Below are 20,300 nucleotides of genomic sequence, written 5' to 3'. Positions count from 1 at the left end.
TGTTCCAACTAAATGACACTTAGGTTTTATAGTTGGACAGGTTGGAAAGTCTCGTTTCATTGCTACTCTCTGTCTCTGTTGGGCTCTTTGCAAGGTTTACCCTTTTTTCTCCTGCTTTTTTCCCCCACTTGCAGGTTAGTGCTGTCGTCCACTCCTTGCGAATGTTAGGTTCTCGGATATTATGGCATAAGAATATAAGAAGACCTTGAATGGTGCTGAATATGGAGAACAAATACCGGAATGCGATGGATGCTGAGGTTACAATTGTCAGATATCCGAATATCCAAGATAGTCCTGCAAAATATTGAAGGATGGTTGTTGTTTTCTCGGGTGTTTGTCGTAGTAGCAAGAAAAGGCTTAAGAATTTAAAGAAAAGTTTCAGGGTTTTATGCCAGTTCCAAGGTTTTATGCCAGTTCCAGGATTGCATGAAAGGTTTCAGTATGGTCTGTGAGGTTTGTTTGCCTAACACCTGGGTACTTACCTAACACCGCAAATACTCCGATGGCTGCCAGTAAATACAGGATTTCCTTCTCCCTACTAGACTGATTGCTTCTAATTTTATTGCTATTTCTCTTGGCTACCACCAGAGCGCACAAGACTCGGATGAAAATGATCAAATTGAAGAACAGCACGAGACCTATCGGCAGCATCATCGCATAATATATTGCCTCTGGCTTCATCCAACAACTAAAACACAATATATTGCCTCTGGCTTCATCCAACAACTAAAACACAATATATTGCCTCTGGCTTCATCCAACAACTAAAACACAATATATTGCCTTTGGCTTCATCCAACAGCTAAAACAAGAGTGGAATTGTAAATTCTCTCATTATTGCTATCAAATTTGTTGGTTCAACCGGACGCATCAAAAAATATTAACAAAAGTAAATAACACGTAAAAACTATCTAGATCTTATGTGCATTCATCCTTACTTCGTGGCTCTTTGAGAGTTGTCTGCTAGTGCAATGAGTTTACTAAAAATTCATTCAGTATATGACCAAAATCATTAATTTATCGTGATTGTGGAATAGCAAAGAGATTTTAACGTGTTTGTTGTATATTCAACTCCTGTACAGTATGCATGATATTGATGAACCTTACAAAGCTTATGGCTGAGTAGATCAGTTCTATCACTGAACATTTATTACATAAATCTATTAATGTCTAGTAATCAGCATAATGAATAGAAACTTATAAGATGCAGTTATTTTATTTCCTATCATGCAAGTACTGTATGTTACCTACATGTACTTAAAATCAACCGTCTTCCAGAAATCGATCACATTGCAGGCAGCTAACAGCCTAGAACACAAGCTTATCCATTCTCCACAGCAATGTTATTACGATTCCCACGCATGTTAGTGGGAGTGGTCAAACTTTAGCTTCATGTAATAAATAAAAAAGTGTGGAGGAGTTATGTGTATATGTAATGTGTATGTTATACTCTTGAAGCGCTTGGCTTAAAAATGCATCAACTTGTATATCGATATATTAGAGCCATATTTAACACAAAACGCGTAGTGCAAATATTTGGAAAGATACTTACTAGAGGTCACTGCCTTTATACAGGTCAATGTCAACAGCAATCGTAATGGCCACAATAATCAGTGGTGCAGCGAAGGCAGGCAGGGAGGTCTTCAGCATGAATTTTGGGATATATGTGTTAAAGACCTTAACAAATCTGTAGAAAACAAAACAAGTTTGGTTGACCAAGGAACACTTTTTCAACATGCGTGTTACACTTCACTATAGAATAGATAGTTGTCAGCAATACAGAATAGAAATTCAGCAACTAAAAGTGCATACAGTCGCGTAGCAAATGGAATGGTTAAAGTTATGAGTCTATTCGCAGGCTGTTATAAAATGAATGGCTGATACAAAGCATGTCTGAATTTCGATGTATTTAGCAAATAAATAAGCAATGTCATGGCCAATAGATTGAGCCAATGGCAGGAGGTGACTGATCGAATGAAATTTGAAGAACTCCCTAGGATGTCTCATGTCAAAATCATAGGTTTGCTTTAACAAGTCATATCACCACAAACTCCTGTATCCTTACAGTACTTCTGTCTTGGGCCAAACTTATTTATAATCATGGTTGTTAAGCTAAACTGGTTAATTACGTTTTGCTAAAATTTAATCTCTTCAATTATAAATAGAATATATAATAAATAGCTTTACAAAATATTTCTTTTTATATTTCTCAGATTTTAAGCAGGTGAGAAAGGCAGAAATACACATTCTTCACAGCCACATAATATCCATGCTTCATTTGACCACAACTAAAGTATTGAAATCAAAAATTAAGATGGGGAAAATTCTGTGGTCTCTGCGCATATCAAGTGGTATCAGTCTATATGTTGCACTAAAAATCGTGGTTTCCCAGCCAAAGTATCGTTTCTTCATCAAGTAATGCACTAAACATTCACACATGGCTTCACTGGCAGCGTTTAACACAAACCTGAGATATTGAATAATGGCCTCCACGAACATCCAAGCAAAGGAAGCAAGCGTGAGGTAGTGAAGAACAATTGCCACTGCTACACATCCCTCATAAGAACCTGTCTGTTGAATGCCAGCAATGAAGGTGACATCTCTTGCCAGCAAACACATCGCCAACAAGGCCAGAACTTTCTGCGAGTTGGTTTTCCTAAATTGCCTAAAGAGATAGAAAGAAAACAATTACCTATGTTAGAAAAATATCTTGTTTAATATAAATTTATTTTTAATATCCTCACAATTTTAATGTTTTGTAGCAGTTTTTCAACAACAATCTACCAATTGCTATAAGTATAAGTGGTACTTATAAGTGTATGTACCTCACGTACTTATATTCATTGAATATTTGTGAGTGTAGGCGTACCGATGTACACTCACGCATATTCAACCAGCTCAATAGTTGGCTATAATAAGCGAGTAAGTTGCTCCAAAGGCTAGTTACCACTTCTTCACACGCACTAGACAATTTTGTCAGCACTTTTTACAACTAATTATTCCCGTGAAAAGTGAAAGGTGTGCTATTCGCTAGAGAGTTTCCTTACAGATAGGAACAGATTAAGAAAAACTAATTTTTTCTTTATGCATCCATCTTTCGGTGATCTTACACATATCCAACAACAATCTAGTACAAGAACTACCATGTTTCCATAGAGTTTTCAACAGCAACATGATGATTGCTATAAGATAGGTTGAAAATATTATTTTAAGATGGTAAATTGATATACATGTACATATATGCTTTAATATACATGCGTATATATATGTATGTATATACATCTGTGCGTATACGCATGTATATGCATATGTACATGCGCATGTACATTTATATATATGCATGTATGTGAGCATGTATATAAATGCATGTATGCGTGCATATACGCATGAGCATGCGTATACGCGTATTGATATACATGTATGCTTACATGTGTGGTAAAAAATTCTTGCAACCAATAATTATTTCTAGATAATGTAAATCTTTGCTGATCGAATGTCGTTGTCAAAAAAAAAGTTTTGCAGAAGCCTGCTGAGAAGTCGTCTGCGTATCAATATTTGTTTTCAACTGAAACTTGCCAACTTGGAGGTGAAATCAATCAGAATGCAACTAACTTGTAAAGGAGTGCCGTGAAGATGACAAACGAAAGAGAGACTATTGATACAGAGAGTCCAATGAGGCTAATTGTAGAGAGTATTTTATTGTGTTTCTCCAGTTGGGGGTCTTGAGCATTCTCACTTCCGGAAATATCCTAGAAATGAGAAAAAACACCTGGCTAATCTACAGCTTCCTGTATGTGTTGACTGCAATAGAATATGTTTCCATAAAGTATCTTTTAAAACTTGTATTAGCGCTAATACACTGGCAGTCCTGGGCACCGTGAGAGATCATCAGGTGTAATAAGTATCTGCACAATTATTCCTAAATGTGGCAAGGTGATTGAGAGGTGCAGTTGGAAGTGCGCCTGGCTGCCAAGCCAAATATCTCAGCATGAGTCCTGTGTGGTGCATTTTTCCCAACCTTTTCAGAAAGACAGATGAATGGACACGGCTCCTATTATAGTAAAGACTAGCTGAGTTCCGGCGTTGCACGAGTAGTAGAATAATTACCTAATGAATCTGAGTAACTTATTTGGAAAGCTGGACCTTTACTAAAATATTTACTAAAACAATACCGGCATTTTGGGCCAGCTTAACAATTGTTACGCATAGCGGTCAATAGTGGGAGTTGTTAACCCCAAGCAAATCGCTTTAAGCGTGAGTATTTTAACCAATGTAATGACTATTTGCTCAATGAATTCATTGTATTCTGTGTTGCTTAATGGTTAAGTTCGCCACCTCTATATCTGAAGGTTCCGAGATCAAATTCAGTGTTGGGCGGATTCGTCATCGCTAGATTTCAATCGCTATAATTAAACACAGTTTTTAACAAAAAGACAAAAAATGAGATTTATAGATTAGTCTGAGGCTCTAGATCTCTGTTAGAACTTCTTAGAGCAAAGATAAGCGATGATGAGTTTTTGTTGCAAATGACTGTCTCTGTTGCTGACTTACGACCCTACATCTCGCTATCAATGGATACTGCTGATATTATAGCTTCCATAGCAGTAGTGTCCAATAGCAAACAGCGAAGACACTTACAAAAATCTCATTTCTGTTGCAGTTGAACCAGCTATTTTCTGCAATTCTAAGTTTATTAGCGCATAGAGATCGCAGCTGCCCGTGTACAAGCATAGGCAGACTGCTCATTAACCAAATTTAAAAGTTGTTAAAATTATACCAAGCATTCAATAGCCTGAAAAAACCTCCAACGAATGTAATATTATATATTCTGTCAGCACACACCGATTACTAAGTTTTCATACAGTGACAGCCATCACAGAAACAGCCATGTCGCTCTCGCTATGTTGTGATTCAGTATCGCTGTTTGGAAGTGACACACCTGTGCGATGCGGCATTGTTGTGCCACGGAAACGGTTGCACAACAATGGCGTATAGCCTATAGCATATGCCATCTGCATACTTATACACTTTTTAAATATACTTGATATACTTGGTAGTAACAGAAGCTGTTAACTAACTGTCATGTGCATTACGAATAATACCATAAATAGCAGTTTTTCTCTGATCATCCATAGTTTGAATTGTCCTTGACCTCTTAAAGATACAACCTTCATATCGCACAATCGTTGCTCTACTATGGTGCTTTATAGAAATATGACTTGTATGTCAGCCCAGTGTATCATTTTGGCACTGGTGCACCCAGGTGTAGCTACACTATCGCTGTATGCTTGTATACAGCCATATACGAGTATACAGCGATACTATATTGTTTGCTAAGCTGTAAACTTAGTATATACTACATTCATAGTAACTTTCAGCATTGCACTTGTAGCAAATTAGTTGAACTTTATCAGCAGCTTGCTTTTTGCAAGCAATAGGAACCAAAACAGAAAATGAGTTTTCAAATTAGAAAATAACCAAAACATATTTTAGGAAATACTTGTATTCTTTACAAATAATTTGTTGTTTTAATATTCTACCAGTTTTGCCATCTCATTAAATTTACTGTGAGGAGCAGTTTGTATCGCACCTAGCATAGACATATATAAGCTATGCAATAGACTCACCAAAAGGACAGAGAAGTCTGTGAGATGATTACATGAGCAAGAAACTCCATTCACATCATCAAACACTGTAACACACCCGTCTGTTGCCCAGACAGTCTGGCCCGTTGCCCAGAACCCACACTGAACTTTGGAAAGGTCCTTGCTTTTTTCTAGGCTGTTGGCCTGTTAAAATTATCATACAAATAAATGAACGGCTAGGGAACTACACGTATAGTGCTAACAAAGACATTCGCTAGAATGTGTCTTCATCTACAATATAAATACTTAGACATTTTTAAACTTGGCTTACACAGTAGCATCTGGTCATGTGCCTTCTATGTCATTACAATCGAGCTTATAACCTGGCTTTGCAGTGCCTGGACCTGAAGCTATCCTTTGGTTTTAAATGTTTCATATTAGTCATTTGATAACTTGGGTGGTTCTACACTGGTATAGATGAGAAGGCAACTCCAATCATCATAGCATATTAAGTGACATGTGAGACTACCAATCAGCCTTTACCTTTTAAAGGTAATTTATATCATAATTACACAACATGGTCATGTCAAACATAAAACTCACCGTCTCTGGGTAATGGATGCTGACAAGGTCGTTGTAGCTGTGGGAAAATTCAAGAGGTCGTCCATCTGCCATCATCATAGAGCCAGCTACTATCTGGTCAACAGACTTTAACTTTTCAGAGCTTTTATGTAGCTTTTTGTTTCCAAACACAGTGAAAGCTTTTCGAATTCCTCCATCTATTTCTAGAAAAATATCCAAGCACAGCTACAAGAGCGATTGGAGACCTTTTCAATAAGACAACAGACATGGAGTCATCTCAACATGAGAAACATCTTTCGATGTGGCGTAAACGTGTTTTAGCTAGCAGCCATATAATGTACATGTATATGCTTACCCAAGTCCTTCAGAAAGAACCCGACTATTTTGTTATTGTTGATGGGAGTTACCTCCTCTGACTTATTAGCGTAGGTAATAGTTGACCAGCTTATCTTCTTCTTTAATAACATGACGCCTGATATTTCTGTCTGAGTTGTCAACTGCATCAACAATACACCTCATCAATAATAAACAAGGTCCATGTATATCTTAACGAATTAACTAAACTGTTGTATTCAGTAATGAAGAAAGAGTTATGATTGCTCAAGGAGTCAAGAATATACCGTATCTTGTATATAGTAAAAAGTCTCTTTAGAAGTCAGGCTACTGCACTGGCTGCGTTGTGGAGCTTTGAGCACACATATACATGTATATGCAAATATATTTGTGCGCTCAAAGCCCACATATACACTCAAATAGGTGCATGCACACATTCTGATAACCGTATATGTTTGTGAAGTATGTATTTTTGCCTTCATGTAAGCGTTTTTGTTCGTAAAAACCTTTATATGTCAGGCTGATCAACTAGTTGTTTTGTCGGGCTTCCCGGACATACATATCTACACATACACATGTATGCACATATACACTCATGTGTACAATCAGAATATTGCTACTTAAAATTTCATTACCTGCTTTTGATTGGCTATTAAGCATGTACAGATGATTGGCTATACATATACAGATGATTGGCTATACCTGTACAGATGATTGGCTATACATATACAAATGATTGGCTATACATGTACAGATGATTGGCTATACATATACAAATGATTGGCTATACATGTACAGATGATTGGCTATACATGTACAAATAACCATACAATAGAAAGTCTCAAATAATGAACGCGCTAAAAAGTCTAACAATGTCATAGTTTTAAGCTGTTATGAGCATCGTGAAACATATAGTAGTTGACATATATGAACACATACATATGCTGCTTGCAGCGAAAATGTTAACACAAGATTACAACAAGCCGTCTTATTTTGCCAACTTGGTAAAAAACTCTTTGATGAGAGAAAATCAAGAATAATAACTTCCTTACTCTGTATGCAATGTTAGGACGAACAATCTCACATATATTCGCCTCTACCACGAGCTCTGGAGTAATTGGACATGTCGACAGCATATCCAGGGCAGCCAAAATTCTGCAGCCAGTACATAGTTAATTATTATGTACCAACAATACACTAAGGGGTTAAATAGAACATCGTAACATTTGTAATACATGCAACAATTAACAAAGGTAGATGATTAAAAGGCATCGATTTCTGTCTTCTCATATTTTTTGGCATGAAACAAAAAACATCATTTTGTTGATTATTACTATTATTAATAAAAAGTTATACATACATACGTATATCAAAAATTTAAAAAGAAGACAACTACTGCCTTATGACAAAGTTATTGACTTATATAAGTGCTAACACTACACTTTACAGTACAAGACAACTTCCAGAGGCTTGTGTACCTGGTAGAGGATTGTGCTTTGGCTTGGGCTGCATCTATTGTCTCACCCTCAACATCAAGCAATCTCTGAATGACCTCGATGAACTGACTAAAATACTATAAAGAAAGCGTACATATAAACAATGAACTACATAGAGGGACTGTTTAGATTCATCTGCCAAGGAGCAGACTGTATGAAAAGTTGAATATCTGTATGCTGATACAAAATGGTGTAAAAAAAGCGTTTTATGATGAATTTTTTCGGCTGGCTAGAAAAACCTGGGAAGCTAACAATGCAGGTTATCAGTACTAGCAAGATGATATCTGGTTTGCAAGTAGCATATTAATCGATGAGACAACTACTTTATTATAATAAGATAATATCTACTTTATTTATTAGCAAGATATTCATTCTGGATGCGCAATTAATGCTTATTTAGTTTGAATCGGCATCTTATAAAACTTGCCATCACTTACATTCTACGGCTCTCATATATGCCTTGACTAATTACAGATGAGAATGAAGTGTTTTATTTCTGGAGCATGTATGTTGATAGCTTAGCAAGAGTTAACAAAGTAGAATATCCCTCCTGTTAACAATCATAACATTGAACAATGAGTTTATTGATACTAAAATCATCGACCATTTGGTTGCAGACTGAGCATTCGCTTATTTTAACTAAAACTTGGTGCAGACGTTCATGCTTTTTTAACATCTTTTTTTCAATGACTTGGTGTATGTATATGTGTGTATAGTGGTGTATTTGCATCTTTGAATGATGTCGTCAGTCAGCGTGTTTGGCCATAAACCATAAACAGTCAACTTTGCAAACTGATAGATCTCAGTCTAAAACAAACTTAGTAAAACTGGTGCACAGTTATCATAATTTTAAGTTATCAAGTTATCTCAGTTGTATAGTGAACCTGCAGCGATACGGAAACTATGTTTTAAGCCATAGCAATAAAAATGAATAAGTTTGTGGAAGCCACAAATAAAAAATCACAGTTCCCACATTTTTTATGCAGTTTGAACGGTTTTGCGTTGACTCCTGTTTCAGTCAGCAATGGCAATGCCAGTGTTAATATCACAACATATGACAAAGTTTAAAAACGCCAATATTACAATAGTAAGTTGTGAAGAGGTCACAGGTTCAATGATATGTCACCAAAAGGTGTAATAACTCCAATAGCTGTATTGAACACAATTACTCTCTAATAGACATAGAGAGTAAGTCTATTAAAGAGTAAGTCTATTATCTTTCTGTCTAAGCAGTATCAGCTAGCCATACAGTTTACTTCACTGACCAAATTATATATTTGAGTTAGAACAGAGTGTAGTTCCTTTTGTAGTTGTCCTACCTTTTTGATTAACCGGGGTGTGTTCAAAGGAACTGCTAACGCATTAGTCAATATGACAGATACGTAGACCACATCAGCTGGACTCGCTTTGGCATCTATAAGGGTAGCCGTTTGGTTCAGGATAGAGATACAGTTAGAGGAGTTTATCGAAATCTGTAACATGCAAGTGTAAAAAACCAACTAGATATGTGGACTCATTTAGTTATAGAACAGTAACTAGTTTCTGTGTAACCAGACATGAAGAGTTTACTTACTTCACAGGCTGACAACAAGTAAATGATAAAATTTGTGCTAACATGCATTATCTGACCCTAAATCAAAGGTTATGGAAATGTAAAACAAAATGTAATATAAAAAACACAAAACTTTAAACACGTCTAAACTTTCAGCAACTGAATTGATGCTTTCAAACATTGATTGGATATGTTCAATAACTTGATACTAAAAAGCCACAGCAAAAGCTACAGCAGTCATACAAGTGAAGGCTATCAAACTGAGCTTTTTTGATTGCTAAATGGAAAATAAGTTTTTATCCAGAAAAAGGAATGACAATTTCTACAAATTTAGAAACTCAACTGATTTGCAAATAAACGCTTACAAGAGATAGGGTGCGAAGTTCTTGAGATGCTTCTGTTAGTGTCTCTTTTTCACAAGCATTGATAGAAATATTCCAAACTCCTCCACCCCCTGCACCCCTCTCACAGATGGCAGCCACGAGGGGTTCACCCATATCGACACAGAGAGACATGTTTATCTTCTCATAGACCATCACAGAAGGCAGGCTTAAACTCACTCTAAGGTTTCCCACATACATCTTCAGTTGAGGACACTGACCTGTACATGTCAGACAACAAAGAGATTAATGGTGCCAAATAAATGAGTGATAGGATTTTGGAAAGATCTCAGCATGTGTAGTAGTGTTGAAAGAGTAACTAGGAAAGATCAAAAATACTATACTGTGATTTGTGATTTATTTTCAGCAACAAAATTAGTTGAGTAAAAAAAAAGCTGAAAGAGTGATAAAGCCCATAATACGCAATAGCATAGCTAGTCGGGACATTGGGCTTGTCGTTGGGCTTACTGTATTAAGATGTTATGCTATAAACCAAAATGTTTTAATCTCTAGGTCGGATACGCCTAATTAAAGGTCATTGAGACCAAAAAGAGCTGCGCAGCAAATTCAAGAGATTATAATTGTGGCAAACAACATTACAAAGCGTACAAGCGTCATTTTAATCTAATTGTTCTCCTAATGAAGCAGAATATTTAATTCTGGCAAAGAATTTAGGGTTATCTAGTAACAGCAGTTAAGTATAATAATTGCATTTAGACTGGTCATTATTTATGATGATAAATATAAATTTAGGATTAATACGGTTTCATACGCCATCATCATTGCTGATGCAATTTTTAAATAGACAATGTGTCTGATATATTACAGCATAAGCTATATTATATACGTCGGTGCTAGGAGCATCTTAAAAAACCATAAAACCACTAGCTGAATGCCATGGCGTTCTATTTTTCAACCCTTCCTCTATGGTGGCATTTAATTAGAGGTGGCGTTCAAATACAGGATGGTGATGTATTTTTCGGAATGTTCGTCAAAAGTTTTGGAAGATAAATTTGACCTTATTACGGGCAAAGTGATGCTAACGTCACTTATATTTTACACTCTCTATCGGGCAGATGGACATTAATGCCATCGGCCTCTGCATTGTTGCCAAACCGTTTTTCGCATATGTCGAAGTATCAGACCGACTAAACAAAAAGTTGCTTTGATTATAAAATATTAGAGTGGTGCTGTCATTAATTATTTCAAAGTTTTAAAGAAAAAAGCCATATGCTTTGGAGTTAGAAAATGGATATAACGTTTTTAATTTTTAAAGACATTTTTAAAGACTCTTTTAATGTTTTACTGCTAAAATACTGCATAACAATGGCTGTTTTTAGGTCATACAATGTTCCTGAAAAGTATTCTCATCGTTCATCAAAACGCTTTAAAGTCTTCAGGTGAGATTGTAAACCATATTATGGATGAATCTGAAAAAATGGATATGATTTAGACCTTTGTGATTTTGAATCAGAGTGTAGTTCTGTTGACTGTGATGATCGATCCTCTCTAAAATCGTGGCAACCACTACATTAGCAACAAAAAAATTAATTGTTATTGATGTAACCGAGTCATTATTAGTGCTATTTTGTGGACACTTTTTTATTGATTACTTTTTATTATGGGTTCATAAAAATCAAAGAATGTCAAAATGGTCGGCAAATAGAGGTGTCGTTCAATTATAGGGTGGCACTGTATTTTTCAAACCTTTTCCTATAGTGGCATTTTATTAGAGGTGGCTTTCAAATAAAGGGTGGCACTGTATTTTTCAAACTTTCTTCTATAGTGGCATTCTATTAGAGGTGGCGTTCAAATAAAGGTGGCATTCAAATAGAAGTTTTATGTTATTTAACACGCAGGAATAACTATGAGAATAACAGAAATAATTTTGTTTTAAATGGTATTCTAATAATTTCAAGTGAGAACTTATTAATAAGCATGTTTAATTTTAAAAGGTTTAATAGATTTATTAAAAAAATTGTATGAAAAAAATGAATGATACAGCTACTCTTAATGCTTTCATTATTTTAACCAAAGTGGTGAAGTAAACCACCAATTTTTTCATATCCATTTAGTGTCTCAATAAAACTTGCAGAAACCTTAAAAGATTCCTTGAATTTTTAGAAAAGTGATGAAGAAAAATAGATATGAACACCCAGCTGAATACATGCAAATGGTAACACACATTCTAAAATATCTGGTATTGGTGAGGCAACTATGTTGCGTAAACCCCAACCCCAAACCCCAACTATGCTCAGAAACCCAACCAGATGTGATACAGACCTAGCTGGGTGACCCTCACAACTTCAGCCTGTCCTGGTGCTTGACTAAGCACTTCTCTAAAACTCATCTCCATGTTAGACAATAAGCTGTCTTTATTAGCATTTGGTTTCACTTCTCTAGTCTCTCTGGCTGCATGATCTATTCGTATGCCTAATAATCCAGTCACTTTGATACCCTTGATCTTTCCTGCACTGTTAAGATGGAACAATCACCGGTAAGATGACACAAGAGTGTGACATAAATACATTTTAAATTTGTAAATAAATACCACTTATACGACAAACACCAACCCACACACCAACCCTAACAGCAACCCTCGCACCAACCCAAGCACCAACCCACACATCGACCCACACATCAACCCACACATCAACCCACACACCAACCCACACACCAACCAACGCACCAACCCGTGCACCAACCCACACACCAACCCACACACCAACCCACACACCAACCCATGCACCAACCCATGCACCAACCCATGCACCAACCCATGCACCAACCAAAGCACCAACCCACGCACCAACCCACACACCAACCCAAGCACCAACCCACACACCAACCCACACACCAACCCACGCACCAACCCACACACCAACCCACACACCAACCCACACACCAACACACACACCAACCCATGCACCAACCCACACACCAACCCACACACCAACCCACACACCAACCCATGCACCAACCCACACACCAACTACACACCAACCCACACACCAACCCACACACCAACCCATGCACCAACCCATACACCAACCCATGCACCAACCCACGCACCAACCCACACACCAACCCATGCACCAACCCACACACCAACCCACACACCAACCCACACACCAACCCACGCACCAACCCACGCACCAACCCACGCACCAACCCACACACCAACCCACACACCAACCCACACACCAACCCACACACCAACCCACACACCAACCCATGCACCAACCCATGCACCAACCCACACACCAACCCACACACCAACCCACACACCAACCCACACACCAACCCACACACCAACCCATGCACCAACCCATGCACCAACCCACGCACCAACCCACACACCAACCCATGCACCAGCCCACACACCAACCCACACACCAACCCACACACCAATCCACACACCAACCCACGCACCAACCCACGCACCAACCCAAGCACCAACCCACACACCAACCCACACACCAACCCACACACCAACCCACACACCAACCCACACACCAACCCACACACCAACCCACACACCAACCCACACACCAACCCACACACCAACCCACGCACCAACCCACGCACCAACCCACGCACCAACCCACACACCAACCTACACACCAACTCACACACCAACCCACACACCAACCCACACACCAACCCTCGCACCAACCCAAACACCAACCTAAGCACCAACCCACGCGCCGTATAAGAACATGTCTATTCAGGGGCACATAAGTTCTTTCCTAGGGAGCAATACTCTTATTATCAGAATAATGTATTCAATAGTTTTTAATAGTTCACAACAGTTTATATGAAGTTTCTAGATGTTTCCATTTTGTTGTAACGTTATTTGCTTGGAAAAGGTTCTTCATTGATAATATTTCCAATAACATCTGCTAATAACAAACCGATATATATACAAAACCTAAGTTCTTATAGCTTATATGTATGCTTTTATTGGGCAGTCATAAGACTTTCTATAGAAAAAAATGTTTTATATATGCTGCCACAAAACAAATAAATGAATAAAAAGGTATTGCTATACAGTATCGTAAACGTAAAAACATAAAATTTGTACAAGGCAGACTTGAAACTACAAGTTTAGGTGTACGCTTTACCTCTTTCGACAAAAGATTAAAAGAATTAGCGATACAATTATTGAGTGCATTTTTTGAGTACATCTTAGCTTGAAATCTTTAGGCTTGTTTAAGATTTTATTTAAATACATTATTTTGGTAATTGCATCCACATGGCATATTTAGTACGTATGTCTACTGATCAGAATGTGAATAAAGAATAAGACATTTTATGAAGTTTATTCTTTATATACCACTAACTATTCTTCAGATGCAACTTACCTTATGCTTGCAATTTTGGAAAGATACAGGTATACACTACTATTCTCTCCTGCGCTGCCAGAACAAGTTGTACAATTCTCAGAAGCTCTCATCATAGATCTGCTGTGCTCAAAAGCAGGCTCTACCACATTTAGATATGCTTCTTCTATGGCTTTAAGGCTCAGCAAGTCATTTACTTCCGTGAATGAATAATATTCAGCCATTTTATGCCATCCCCTAAATGGAATGTCTGGCAGTGCAACTGTGACCACGAAGATATGAGCCTCATCTGCAAAAAGCAGTAAATAAAGAAACTCAATACAACTTCAATACACAGCACACAAAAGTTGAAAAAATGCATTTCTTTTATTTCATCGTGGCACTTTTCTCATGACACAATAGAAAATAGAAGTACGAGAATATTCTAATTGCCATGAAAAAAGTTGGAACAAAGCATTTAGAATGAATAAAGTTCTATATGTTGTCTGTTTAACTCTAACATGGCTGATGTTTTACTTTTAAATCATGTCTTTTGTGTGAAAAGATCTAGGATTACAGAAAACATGATAATTATTATATAATATAATTAAATAAATAAATTAACTAAATAATTATGATATAATTATTACATACATGTAGTAATTCTAGACAAGACAAAGCGAGAAACAATAGCTGCAGCTATAGAGACAATTGCAGAATACAAACATATATACACTTTATTTTAGGGTAGACTAACTCATCAGATTCCACAGCCGCACCCTCGAATTGCCTCTAACAAAAGGCTCAAGCTCAAAAACCCACAATTATTTAAAAAGCTAAAGCGCTTTCTATTGATATGCTTCCCTTTATCACCTCGTGTCATATTGCTTTACTCAGCATATTCTTCTAATTATTTATTTCATTCATCGCATCAACTTCAAGTTGGTTACTACTAATATGTATTGTATTCCATCTTCACCTCATGCAGGTGGGTGAAAAGTCACTGCATGCTGGCGTATATAAAAAAGAGAAAAGTTTAAAGATAGTAAATAAAAACTTACGTAAGCTTCTTTAGTGGTGCTATGCATATGTGACACTGTCTCAAGTTCTAGTGTTGGCATATGTGAATTGTCTCAAGTACTAGTGTCAGCATATGTGACACTGTTTCAAGTACTAGTGTTAGCATATGTGACACTGTCTCAAGTACTAGTGTCAGCATATGTGACACTGTTTCAAGTACTAGTGTTAGCATATGTGACACTGTCTCAAGTACTAGTGTTAGCATATGTGACACTGTCTCAAGTACTAGTTTTAGCATATACACTAAATATCTAACTGTAGAAGCTGTAATACTTCCTAGGTTAGCAGTCATATTAAACATCCACAATGATTAGACAGCACACAGGTATTACCCTTCTCAGTAAATTTTGATATTGCACATTCAAAAGAATCTATACACTCACCGATATCAGTACTTATCAAATTACTAAGGAGATACTGAGAAGTTGCCTCACTCCACACAAGACACTGATAAGCTCCGAGAGTTGTGACCTCAGTCAACAAGTTGTGTCTGTCAGCAGGAAACAGATCTCCATTCTGGTCTACGATTACAGCCTTCGTAGAAAGCTTGTCATCGAGCAAGCATTGCATACCACCTGAGTCTATTTCCAGAGTTGCTCTTTCTTGAAAATCACCTAAAAGTTGTTTAAAAAGAATTTACTGAAAAGTTAGTGGACATGAATCTTTAAAATTCTAGAAAGATAATTTCAATGCAAGCGATTACAGGGTCAACATTTTATAGAAGTTTTTGTTTACCTATAGGTTTTGGCGGTTTCTCACAAATGTATGGCATAGAAACATAGCAGTTTGAAAGTTGTCTGGTGCTGTTCAAGTCTGGAGTACCAGCTATGTATGGGTTCAGCACCATCACACATTCTTCACTTATCCATACAGAATGGGGTTTAACTTTTTCTATAAAATAACATAAATATAGGGCCTACTGCTATCTAGACGTGCATGTGTGAGAACAGTGTAGAGAAAACATGTGCAGAGAACACGCAATAAGCTATGAATGTCACTTTTTCATTACTCATGTCACAGACTAAACTTTGCTACTTAAACTAACACTGAAAGGAATTAACTCTCATTTAAACACCATAATAGCCGACTCATAATATCACAAGTTATAAATTTGATGTGCCTCAGTACTCAGTACACGGAAGTTGACATTATTCCTGGCCTTAATAGTTTTAACAGTTATAGTGCAGTTGATACTGAGTCATGGTGATGTAACAGCTGTGAGTGTCCTTCATAGTACATCTATGATAATGGTACAATTACAAAGTCTAAATCTATCAACCAAACAAAATGATAATATAATATCGATGATAATAATATAATGCTCGACTAGTTTTTATATATTCATATATCTAACACTCATTTTGATTTAGTGAATCTTTATAACTACTGTTCAGGATTTTAGTCATATCTTTTAGTGTTTTAATTGTGCTTCCTACTTGTTGATTATTATTCAGTAAGCGCTATGACTCATACTTTGAAATCCCTAATATCTGCCGAATCAGCCGTATCAGCCGGCATCTGCCAATATCGGCCGGCATCTGCTGTTTTATTACCTATATATAAGAGTGACCCAATTTTAAAAGAGGAGAAGATTGGTTTAGGGTCAGTCAGAGATAGAAGATCTGATACATATACCATTATACAGTTGCACTCCATAGTTTGGAGATAAATGATTCATGGCTCCATAAACTAGGTGATGGGAGATTCTTGGTTCATCAATAAATGAATTTGTGCAAAGACACAGTTGAATAGAAGAAATCAAGGAATTCCGTCTTCAATATAGATATAAACAAGTGCCAGTACTCTTTAGCTATAGTATTTATATACAGCCAATAGCCCTGTTTCTGATGCCCACCAGGACATGACACATCACATGAGACTCGAATTCATTGAAACTTACGAGATTTCATCACTTCATAAAGAAGGAATTGTCTCTCTTTGTTATCCATTGCATAGAGGGCACCACCCTTGTTCTTGCAGTCTTCAGTAGCGGTAAAGTAGTTGGAGGAGGCTCGGTCAGAGTCCACATACATAATGCAAACTTTGGACAGAGGATTCCACATCCATCCCTCTTCGCAAATCTTGTCTGACAAAACCGTGAGAGCATATTCTAGACAAGTATATCAGATCTATACAATGCTTTGTAAGATACATATTGCTACAAGAGAGTCAAATATGTAGTTTATGGAGGTCTGTGTACACCTGCACCCTCTAAGCTATATAATAAATATTTAGTCAGTCTCATCTCATATGTTTGTAACACAAGACACTGTGTTGAAGTACATTGGAGAAGGTTACCTGCGCAACCTGACAACCCTAGATATATTAATAAATATCTAGGTTTGTCAAGTTATATATCTAGTTATACTAATATATTAATATATAATATATTAATAAATTTGCATTATATATTAAATAATATTATATATTAATATATAATATATTAATACTAATATATATAATATATTAGTACATTTATTTATTTTATTGATTATTTAATATCTATAAATTATCTACTAATATATTAATATTGGTATATCAAAATTGATAGATGCTGACATCCAATCTATCTATTAGCACTTGGTGTACATAAAGAGTGCTTCCAGAAAGTGCTACAGAACAGCATGCATTGTAGAAGAACACAACTCATATCTCAGCTAGTACCTAGTTGGTAGTGTACGTACAATTCTAGCGCAACACTATTTCAGCTGAAACAGGTAATAAATAAACTTTTATGTGTCACTTTATAAGTACATGTATAGCTTTTTGTGACCAATGACTGCTTAGCTGCCAGTATAAGTTGCTATGATTTAAGGGTGGCATAATACACTCCCGGATAGGTAGCTATGAAATGCTAGAATTAAGCAAAGAATACCTGCAGTTGTTAACAAAGCTAATGAATTAAAACTATGATAAAAGGAGATCCAGAAAGACTTCCATGCATCCAGAGGCTGTCTAAATTAATTAAAGCAGTTAAAGTTTATTTCCTCAAACCCGCCTAAATGATACTCACTAACTGACAGTTGAAATGTTTCAAGATCTGTAAACTCTCCAGCACATATGAACTGGTGCTCATCTTCGCACCCAGATAGCACGAGCTCTGTCATTTCTACTGATTCTCCTGAAGACAAGCCAATGCTGTTTACTTTCGCAGCAATGCATGGATCTTTTTTTAGCTCCGCCCACATCCGCTCATAGTTACACCCCCATGCTGAGTAGGGCACAGCATCTTGTGTGAGATTGAAAGCAGGCTGCTTGCTGCAAGACGAATGACAAATAAATTGGATGTACGGGGTGAGGCAAATCCAAAAGGATTTAGTGTATCTGCTGGGTAAAATCATAAAGGTTTTAACGAGGTTAATGTCTTTAAACAGATTAGTAGCATCTATGATGACTAGGCAAGATTCTAATGTTTTGAAGCAAAAAACCTGAAGTTATAATTATGTTCATTCCGGGTGCCACAGAAATTACATGCACATTTGAATTGTTGCAATATTTATTACACATACAGCAATCATAATCAAGCTGTTTATAGACAGACTTGAATATGTATCTGCTGTCTGAGTCGGATCAAAATAGCTTGTATGCTTGACAGGGTAGCACTAAATCCGGTTTATTTTTTAAGTTTTATAAGGAGTTCAATGAAAAACAATGTTTGATTACGATGCATTATTGTGTTGGTATATGAAAAATGTTTGACAAATCACTAAAAATTGGAAGCAATTGGTAATCTGTTTACGTAAAATTTATCTATAAATCCAAATCAGTTTTAATATGAAAAATTAAACATTTTGGAGTTGAGCAAGGCATTAAGATGGATATATATTTCACAAATATATATAAATCTATCTTATTGCTAAAGGACCGATACGATTGATGGGCAGAGCCAGCTACAGACTGCGTATATACGGAAACCAGAAGAATGACGAGATCAGAGATCGCTAGCGATCACTTGCATGTTGTCCTTTTGTATGCTTGCACACTAGTCATGTGTATCTATATTTCACAAATATATATAGATACGCATGATCAGAGTGCAAGCATACAAAAAGACAACATGCAAGCGATCTCTGATCTCGTCATTCTTCTGGCTTCCCTATATACGCATAGTCTATAGCTGGCTCTGCCCATCAATAATTGTATCGGTCCTTCGGTGGCTGTCGCACCAGGACTCGGCATGGCCGTGGCGTAGGCTAGACAGTTTGTTACAGTTTGCTTTGCTAGGCTAGGTTGTTATGACCTCCACCGCAGTTGCTAATGACATTCCAAAATTATTTACTGTCTGTTTGTTTTTTCAACTCAGCTTTTATTATTTAATCTCCTTAAAATAGATACATATGTATGTTTTTACATTACTTGACAATATAAACAATGCAGTTCACATCAAGTATAGCTGTAGCGAATGATCTTTTTTTGGAATTTGTTTCTAAAAATGAAACAAGAAAATCATACGCCATACAGCAGTACAGTTATAAAAAGAACATAATCATTATACACTAGTTTTAGCAACGATCGACTGAGCAGATCATTTACTTCAAGTATGACAAATATACAGCCAGTATCGGTAGAAGAGATCTTGATAAACTTCCATGAAATACCAGTTTGACCGACTCTAATGGTGATATTCAGAATCCTGTTATGAAATTATGTGTGAGTAATAAACTTTGAATGACAAGAATAATTGTGCAGCGTCATGAGCAGTGTCAGACCAGAGGGTGATGAAGTGACACGCCTACACAGGTACTCACAGCGATGACCATAGACTATTAGAAATCAGGGTGCCTGTAAATACTCCCAAAGAAAGGAGTAGTGTCGTTATCTTCTCTACAAAAATTTTAACCAACGAAGCTTCATGAATTTTCGTTGTGTCAGCTGACTTATGGCAACCAGCGGCAGGTAATTCTTACAAACCTGTGTTATTTTGGAATAAGCCTATAAGTAATGGCTGGTCATCGCTATACTTATCACAC

At 36.8% G+C, this 20,300-nt stretch overlaps 2 protein-coding genes and 1 long non-coding RNA gene across 3 annotated transcripts; all 3 read right to left on the bottom strand.

The window, feature by feature from the left end:
• Nucleotides 1-18: 18 nt before the first annotated feature.
• Nucleotides 19-2,551, bottom strand: LOC137389692 (adhesion G-protein coupled receptor G2-like). The gene is made up of 4 exons (XM_068075769.1): nt 2,468-2,551; nt 1,553-1,687; nt 483-688; nt 19-294 (listed from the first exon to the last, which is right to left on the bottom strand). Exons 1-4 carry the CDS (start codon nt 2,497-2,499, stop codon nt 20-22), a joined length of 648 nt encoding a protein of 215 aa, XP_067931870.1. The 5' UTR covers nt 2,500-2,551; the 3' UTR covers nt 19.
• Nucleotides 2,552-3,596: 1,045 nt separating this feature from the next.
• On the bottom strand, nt 3,597-7,623 carry LOC137390699 (adhesion G protein-coupled receptor E3-like). The gene is made up of 5 exons (XM_068077022.1): nt 7,553-7,623; nt 6,523-6,664; nt 6,189-6,370; nt 5,628-5,789; nt 3,597-3,749 (listed from the first exon to the last, which is right to left on the bottom strand). The coding sequence occupies exons 2-5, from the start codon at nt 6,632-6,634 to the stop codon at nt 3,597-3,599; spliced, it is 609 nt and encodes a 202-aa protein (XP_067933123.1). The 5' UTR covers nt 6,635-6,664; nt 7,553-7,623.
• Nucleotides 7,624-7,984: 361 nt separating this feature from the next.
• LOC137389894 (uncharacterized) lies at nt 7,985-10,001 on the bottom strand. The gene is made up of 3 exons (XR_010978085.1): nt 9,914-10,001; nt 9,316-9,468; nt 7,985-8,073 (listed from the first exon to the last, which is right to left on the bottom strand). It is a non-coding gene; the product is annotated as an uncharacterized lncRNA (long non-coding RNA).
• Nucleotides 10,002-20,300: the final 10,299 nt, after the last annotated feature.

The sequence above is a fragment of the Watersipora subatra genome, chromosome 3 (genome assembly GCF_963576615.1).
Source record: "Watersipora subatra chromosome 3, tzWatSuba1.1, whole genome shotgun sequence".
Taxonomy (NCBI): Eukaryota; Metazoa; Bryozoa; class Gymnolaemata; order Cheilostomatida; family Watersiporidae; genus Watersipora; species Watersipora subatra.
This window is presented reverse-complemented; position numbering and strand designations above follow the sequence as displayed.

Excerpts from the sequence above, each read along its gene's own strand:
- LOC137389692 (XM_068075769.1), bottom strand. The coding sequence starts at position 2,499 with ATGTTCGTGGAGGCCATTATTCAATATCTCAG. Across the intron at positions 689-1,552 it reads TATAAAGGCAGTGACCTCTA|TTGTTGGATGAAGCCAGAGG; the intron begins GTAAGTATCTTT and ends ATTGTGTTTTAG. Across the intron at positions 295-482 it reads CGGAGTATTTGCGGTGTTAG|GACTATCTTGGATATTCGGA; the intron begins GTAAGTACCCAG and ends AATATTTTGCAG.
- LOC137390699 (XM_068077022.1), bottom strand. The coding sequence starts at position 6,634 with ATGTTATTAAAGAAGAAGATAAGCTGGTCAACTATTACCTACGCTAAT. Across the intron at positions 6,371-6,522 it reads GTTCTTTCTGAAGGACTTGG|AAATAGATGGAGGAATTCGA; the intron begins GTAAGCATATAC and ends ATATTTTTCTAG. Across the intron at positions 3,750-5,627 it reads CAGACTTCTCTGTCCTTTTG|GATATTTCCGGAAGTGAGAA; the intron begins GTGAGTCTATTG and ends TCTCATTTCTAG.